Source organism: Zea mays, chromosome 3, assembly GCF_902167145.1.
Source record: "Zea mays cultivar B73 chromosome 3, Zm-B73-REFERENCE-NAM-5.0, whole genome shotgun sequence".
NCBI classification, from domain to species: Eukaryota; Viridiplantae; Streptophyta; class Magnoliopsida; order Poales; family Poaceae; genus Zea; species Zea mays.
Window position 1 is genome coordinate 45,409,793 of NC_050098.1, and position 7,507 is coordinate 45,417,299.

Sequence of the window (7,507 nt, forward strand, 5' to 3'; positions counted from 1 at the left end):
GTAGCGCCTGAGCGCCTGGTTGTATCGTGCATTTTGGGTCGTTGCTTGCCATCTGCACTCGTTGATGAAGTCCACGTCCTTATGCCGCAGCTGTTCCTGCATAAACCCATCAAAAAGACTGGGTCCGTGGGGAGCCCATAAGGGTTTCCAGGGGGAAGGCAAGCTTTGGCCCCGTAGACCAGGAAGAGCGGGGTCTCCCTGGCAGCGCGATTAGCTGTCGTCATTGGAGTCGGAGTCTCCAGTGAAAACATCCTTCAGGACCCCCTCGGGCGACTGATACCCGAGGTCCTGTTCTCCTGCGGCCACCTCGCCGCTATCGACCCTTTCCTTGCCAGACCGGCGACGGGGTGGGGAGCCATCCCTGGAGGTCTGCTCACGCCGCTCGCTGACGCGCTTCGCGAGTTCGATGATCTCGCGTCACTCCGCGGCGCTATGGCGACTGTTGGGGTGTACAGGGCATGAGCCGCTGTTACCCCTCTGCGGCCGTGGGTGCTTGTTGCGCTCGTTCCAGCCCCCAGTCGCAGCGACGACGACCGGAGCAGCAGACGGCGGCTTCTCGTGGCCGCGGTTCTTTTTCTTCTTCTTTTTTTCGTCTTGGGAGACGGCACCCGAGCCACCCGTCTGGGCGACCCCGGTCTGTGGCACCGAGTGCCATGCACGGCCATCGGCGGCTCTGGCACACTTGTCCGCCAGAGTGAAGAGTGTGGAGACAGTCTCCACGTCATGTGTGGCCAACTTCTCCAACATATTTTCATCATGTACTCCCTAGCGGAAAGCGGTGATGATGGAAGCATCAGAAATACGAGGTATGGTGCCTCGTACCTTGGTGAAGCGGGAGATGAACGCCTAGAGAGTTTCCCTGGGCTCCTGCCTCACTGCGTGGAGGTGGGCCTCCACGCCATGCTGCTGATAAGCGCTGACGAAGTTCGCTATGAACCTCGCGCAGAGCTCTTCCCAGGAGTAGATCGACCCCGGGGTAAGGTTAATGAGCCAAGTCTGGGCCAGCCCAGACAAGGCAACATGGAAGTATGTTGCCATTACGGCGGTGTCTCCACCTGCCGTCGTAATAGTGGTGACGTACACCTGCAAGAATTCTGACAGGTTTGACATACCGTCGTACTTTTCCGGCAGGTGCGGCCGGAACTTGGATGGCAAGTTGCCGCGCGGAGATAATCCGCCAGCACGGCGCAGCCTACGCTGGCCAAGGGGACACTCGCCTGGATCCGGGCGCCCGTTGGAGTCTGCGGTGCAACCGCAGCGAAGTCGTAGTCGAGGTTGCGACCCTCGACGTTCTGTCGGCGCTAACGCGCCCTCTCTAGAGAGACACGGGCATCCTCGCCCGCACGCCTACAGTTGAGTTCTGCCCGCAGGTCATTAGACCTCCCCAGAGAGACTGAAGCGTCCTCTCCCGCATGCCGGCGGTTGAGCTCCGCCCGCAGGTCCTCAGTCACGCGGCCCTCATCGAGGGCGAGCGCACAAACGCCGACGCCTCGTGTTGACGCCGGGATGACCGAGGCCGGGGCCTGGTTGAGCCAGAGTGCGCCATGCCGAGCAGGCGGTCGACGTCGTCGTGCCACTGCTTCATGGCCCCTGGCGAGGCCGTGGAGCCAGGAGGGTGGCGCAGCAACTCTCTAGCCGCGGACAGCGCCCCAGGCGCCGCCCTAGACGTCCTGGACGTTTGCGCGGGAGTATGCTGCCGCGCAGAGTGCACCGCAGCAGCTGCACCAGGTGCTGGGAGGTTGGTGGCCCGTGGTGTGGAAGAGGCTGCTGCCTCCTCCACCAGGAAGTGCTCAGGCATGAAATCATGGTGCTCGCCGATGTGGACCATGGCGTCGAGCAGAAGAACAAGCAAAAACCTAAAGCCTAAGCCCCTACCTGGCGCGCCAAATGTCGGAGAGGAAATTCTCCGGCCGGGTGGCGGAACGCACCCGCCCTAAATCCTAAGATGAGGAGGGGCCTAAGCGTTTTGCCTACTGGATGGAGTCGGGAAGAACACCATAACACACAAGGGTTTAGAGTGGTTCGGGCCGCCGGAGCGTAATACCCTACTCCACTGTGTAATGTATTGAGCTTGAGAGCTTGTATGAACTTGTGAGTCTGAGAGTCCAAGTGAGCTTGAGCCTAAGTTGGGTCTCCTTTGTAACGTCGTGTGCCCTCCCTTTTATAGCTCAAGGGGGGCACGTACAAGGGTGCTGAGCTCCGACATGTGGGCCCAGGGCAAAATGGAGGGAATACATATATAAGTATCCAATGCCAGTGTCGCCCAGAAGATCCCCGAGCGCCATAATGTCTGTAGTCCATATAGTATTAATATCTCGTAGCTGCTTCCTTGGTAAGGCGCGAGCCATGATGAGCACAGTGTATGCCGCAGCACGGGCGTACTGCCTGCCAACGGAATGGACAGGCACGCCGCCTGCAGGATGGCCTGGTCGCCACCCGTCAGCGGAGTGGACATGGCACATTAAATGTTGAGGCGGCACATCGCCTACCGGTGTAATGGACAAGGCTCATTAAATACCGAGGCGGCACATCGCTTGTCAGTGGAATGGACAGGCGGCACACCTTATCCGCAATAAATGTAGAGGACGCGCGGACCAGAAGACTTACGTCAGGCTCCGCCCGTTGGCTTACGTCACGGGTAGTCGGCCACGCGGCAGAATCGGGTCTCCACCTGAGCGGGGAGCGGATGCGTACGCGGTATGGTCCGGACACGTGTCAGCTCTGGACCCCCGCCTGACCTTGATCAAGGCCTGGGTATTCTTTGTCCCGGAATCCGGGACCTTGCTGTGAGTGGCCCGGACCCTGCATAAGGGGGTCACGCCCGTGGAGGTTCTGGACCTTACCAGGAGGTCCGGTCCGTACGTACAGGGGTCCGACACTTTCCCATGGGTCCGGACCCACTGTTGATATCCTGGAGTATATCGTCTTCTCTGGCCACGTGGCGACCCGGGAGCCGTCCACGTGGTGGGTCGGGTGCAGTTTACCACGCGATTAGAGATAGTCGCATGGGCACCGTGCCTTCACACGGTAGTAAGGGGTACCCTGTTTTAGGGTACCGATAATATCTAATCCGATTTCGAAGAAAAAATAAGAAAATAAATAAGAAACGAGCAATATTTGTCTGTGATTATATCCTACCTCCATCAATTCGAAGCTTGGTCAAACAAACCCACGGTAGACTCACAGTAGATATATTTTTTAGATGTTTTGTTTTTCGAAGGCGCATGAACATTACACATGTTTGTATCAAGAAGAAGAGGTTTCAAACAAATATGATGGCTAGTTTTCTAGCCTTGGCCATCACAATCTTAACTGTGAGATGAACCTACACGAAGCAGGGGTGCTACAACAAAACTGAATTTGAAATTATTCCCCTTCTACCAAATTGAGGGGGGACACAAAAATCAAACACTCATGCAACCAAGAACATGATTATGAAAGAAGCAAAAACGCCGATGACTCCACCAGATCAGAGGACATTGACCGCGAACGGCGTCCGCACCGAGTGCGCGCCGTCGGACCAGGTGACCGCGCCGTGCACGTAGCCCTTGCTCACGGCAGCGGCGGCGGCCACGTCGAAGCTCACCTCGTACCTCGCCGTCGTCCATCTCCTCGAGAACACGAGCCGGTCGGGCGAGACCCGCACCGCCAGGCCGGGGGGCGCATCGACGGTGGCCGCGTATGTCGCGTTCGAGGGCCCCACGTTCATGGCGGTGCGCGCCACGGTGGCGGGTCTCCCCCTCTTCAGCCGCGGCACGGAGATGGACGGGTAGTTGACGGCCGACGCGATGAGGTCCGGCGAGGGCGCGCCCGCGGGGCAGGAGAAGCGCGCGGCGCCGGAGATCTTCCGGACCTGCTGCTCCTTGTAGCCGTAGTAGCAGAGGAGGTCGAGGTAGTCCTGCGTGCTGGTGTCGAACACCAGGCCCGGGCTCAGCGCGCGCAGGGGGCTCATCTCCCCGGCGCCCATGTCGTGCCCCGTCGCCGCCGCGCCCGTGCTGCTCGCCAGTGGTTTCCCGAGGTTGTTCGTCGTCGTGGCTGCCGTTTGCCCGGCCCGGCCCGGCCAATACGAGTTCGTTTGTTTAGTGTTGTTTCTCGAGATGCGAATGGGAAGGATGTGCTCGCTCTACTGCGTACCTGTGGTCATGAGAGCTGATCTGATCATGGACGGCGTCCAGCCCGGGTGCGCCGACTTCACGAAGGCGGCGGCGCCGGCGACGTGCGGGCAGGCCATCGATGTACCGGACTTGATGGCGTAGGCCGACTGCTTCTTCCCCGGCGGCACGTCCTCGCTATCGGTGGACGGGATCGTGGCGGCCAGGATGCTGACGCCGGGCGCCATCAAATCAGGCTGCCACACAAGTTTACATTCGTCCGCCGACCGGCAACATGTCAGTGTCACGTCCACACCAAAATGTGTCCTGCGGAGGAAAGGAAACTACCTTGAGGATGGACTCGGTGAGGCCGGGGCCACGCGCCGAGAAGGACGCCACCACCGGCGCCGGCTTGAAGTCGCCGACGTCTTCGGTCTGGAGGATTACGGCGGTCGGATTCCTGAACCAGCACGAGATCAACGGTGAGACAGACTCCTCCCTCGGTGCCGGTGTAAAAACGGAAGGTCTCCGTCCCCCTCTCCTCACGGGCACGGCTGGGCTGGCTGGCTCACTTTGTGGAGTTGATGTACTCAAGGATCTGCGCGCCGGCGTCGGTGCCGACTTGGGAAAGCGCGAAGCCGCCGGTGACGAAGGGCACGTCCTTCTCGGCGTCGTCGATGAGCACCAGTCCCCTGGCGCCCGACCCCTCGGCGACCAGCTTCTTCACCCGCCGCGACACCATCGGGTCCGTGCTTACGCACACCACGATCTTCCCGGCCACCTTCTGCGCGTCCAATGATCCAGGGTAGCAGTTGCTGCAACGTTCTCCAACATTGATCAGTTCTACGCCCTGAGAAAATGAGGCGCGTTCAGCTGCGGTATGGGCGTATGGCACTCGTACCTCGCCTCGGCGACCGGCGCGTAGTGGGCGGCCACCTGGGCCCCGAACACCAGAGGGTACTGCTCGCCGCTGAGGCTGTGGTTGGAGAAGTTTATTGCCACTCCCTGACACACGCAACGAACGACCAAGAGCTGCTGTAAGCATGGCGATCGACGCGGTGGTGGTGGAAGGAACAGCTTGGAGTCGGTGCCATGGTATGTGCATGCCTAACCTTCACGACGTCGCCGTTGCCGAGAGCGATGGTGGACTGGAAGGAGCGGTCGATGGATGAGGCGGCGACGGTGAGGATCCACGGCGCGGAGTTGACGACGGTGTAGGGGTTGGGCCCGTCGTTGCCGCCGGAGCAGACCACCAGCACGCCGCGCTGGTGCGCGTGGAGCGCGCCCAGCGCGATGGGGTCGGTGAGGAAGTCTGACTGGAACACGGAGCTCATACCGATGGAGATGGAGATGACGTCCACGCCGTCGCCCACCGCGTCGTCGATGGCCTTGAGCACGGCCGACGCGGAGCACCCGCCCAGCGAGCACGCGCGGTACACGGCCACCCGGCTCGACGGCGCCCCGCCCTTGGCCGCGCCCCGGGCGAGCCCGTAGTAGTCGGCGTCCGACACGACCGCGCCGGCCGCCGTGGACGCGGTGTGCGTGCCGTGGCCCACGGTGTCCCGCGGCGATCCGGTTGCGGCCGGCGTCGCCACGGCGCTGCTGGAGGCGTTCGATGCCGACGACTCGGGCTGGACGCCGTAGAACCGGGCGCCTATGAGCTTCCTGCGACAGGCACATGGCAGACACGCATTTCAGGGAATGTGTCACTTGTTCAGAAATTTTCTTGAGCAGATACAAAATGCCAGCCAGCATTGGTACTTGTTGCAGTTGCTCTTCTTGAAGTCGGGTCCTTCCATGCACACGCCGCGCCACCGCGCCGGCACGTCCCGCATCCCGGCGTCGTTGAAGCTCGGCGACTCCGGCCAGACGCCCGTGTCGACGATGCCCATGATGACGTCCCCCGACGCCCGTCGGCCGAGGCGGCCGGACTGGAGCCCGGACTGCACCTCCAGGAAGTCCCACGACCGCGTCGTGTGCAGCTGCAGGGCTCGGTCCTTGAACACGGACACCACCCTCTCGTGCCCTGCAAAGAACGCGACAAGTAACTAACAGGTCAGGTCGCCATCGTTGCTGGCCTTCGCACGATCACTGGCAATCGGTCGATCGGGAGTCCGTAGCCTCACCGGAGAGCGCGGCGGCCTCCTTGTCGGTGAGCGCGGCGGCGAAGCCCTCGAACGCGTGGTGGTAGCTATGCGTCAGCGCCACCCTCCCCTGCTCGTCGCTCGGGACGATGGACGACAGCATCTGCAGGTGAGCCGCCTGCACCGCCTCCGGGTCGCCGCCGCCCGACGGGCTCCCCATGTATACGACATACGACTGGATTGCCAACACCGTCGATCAAAAAGCATAATTCAGTAAGGTCCGCGGTGGAGCAATCACCACCCACAACCACAATCCTAAGCTGCCAATCAATCAAGTGCAGTGCAGCCATCCAAACAGTAGCACTACCTCTTTGGTGGTGTGGTCCGGTTCAGCTGAGCCTGAGAGGAGGGGTACCAGGAGGCGGTAGGCGAGGACGAGGACGACGAAGCGCCCGGTGTTCACCATTGACGCCCACACGAATCAGCTCGGCAGTCAAACCGGGGACGGGACACTGGTGGTAGGGACTGGTACCGGCAGCATGGGCGCAATTTGTAGCTGGAGCCGAGCCTCGCTTTTGACAGAATCGGATTCACCTGGGCTCTGACTGGCCTCTTTGGAGCAGGGGCGCATCGCATCGCTTTCGATGCGATCAATCATGGTGGATGGAAGCTTCTCCCGTGGGGATTCGCTGTCGTCCCCGTCGCGGCATGATCGCCCGCGTGTCCCTGTGAAACCCAAACCAGGTCCAGATCAGTGTCGCGGAGATCGTTCTGCTGGAGAGATTGCTTGGCCCCCACGGAGGGAATATGTGCGCGGTGCGGTCCGACGCTTCTTCACCGGTGGAAGTGAAGCTGCTTTCACTCTCCTCCTGCACTGAGCTCACTGATTCAGTGGGTTTGCTTTACTAGCCACAACAAACAAAAAGGAAATCTTTTCTTTTTCCTCTCTAATTCCTTAAAAGCTTACTGTGTGTTCAATCAGAAGTTAACATTTGGAACCAGCAACTGTATTGCCTAGCGGATAGTGCATTAATAAATGTCTAGTACAGGTTTGTTGCTGATGATGTGTAGGACAGATTCATGATACAAAAATTGCAAGGAAAGTGATGGATCGATCATAAAAGACAGAGACCTATGCCGTGTCAACTGCCGAACGTTCCAGCCTTTAAGCACATGTGTGTGTTTTTTTTAACTTGCAGCTAGCTTGATAGTGTCGGTGTCTGGTAGCCAAGCGCCAGGCAAGTCGTTTCTGAGGTAACGTATCGGATAGCCTTGGCTTTAGTGAGTGAGTGAGCCTCACTCACTTTCTGCTAGTAGCTGAACAGGCTCCCA

The 7,507-nt window shown here is 60.1% G+C and overlaps 1 protein-coding gene across 1 annotated transcript; it reads right to left on the reverse strand.

Annotated features, from left to right (window-relative positions):
- Positions 1-3,192: 3,192 nt before the first annotated feature.
- Positions 3,193-6,677, reverse strand: LOC100279461 (uncharacterized). Its single transcript, NM_001367371.1, has 9 exons — positions 6,543-6,677; positions 6,218-6,410; positions 5,853-6,117; positions 5,204-5,756; positions 4,993-5,096; positions 4,664-4,906; positions 4,440-4,551; positions 4,135-4,348; positions 3,193-4,035 (listed from the first exon to the last, which is right to left on the reverse strand). Exons 1-9 carry the CDS (start codon positions 6,639-6,641, stop codon positions 3,470-3,472), a joined length of 2,349 nt encoding a protein of 782 aa, NP_001354300.1. The 5' UTR covers positions 6,642-6,677; the 3' UTR covers positions 3,193-3,469.
- Between the last annotated feature and the right edge of the window lie 830 nt (positions 6,678-7,507).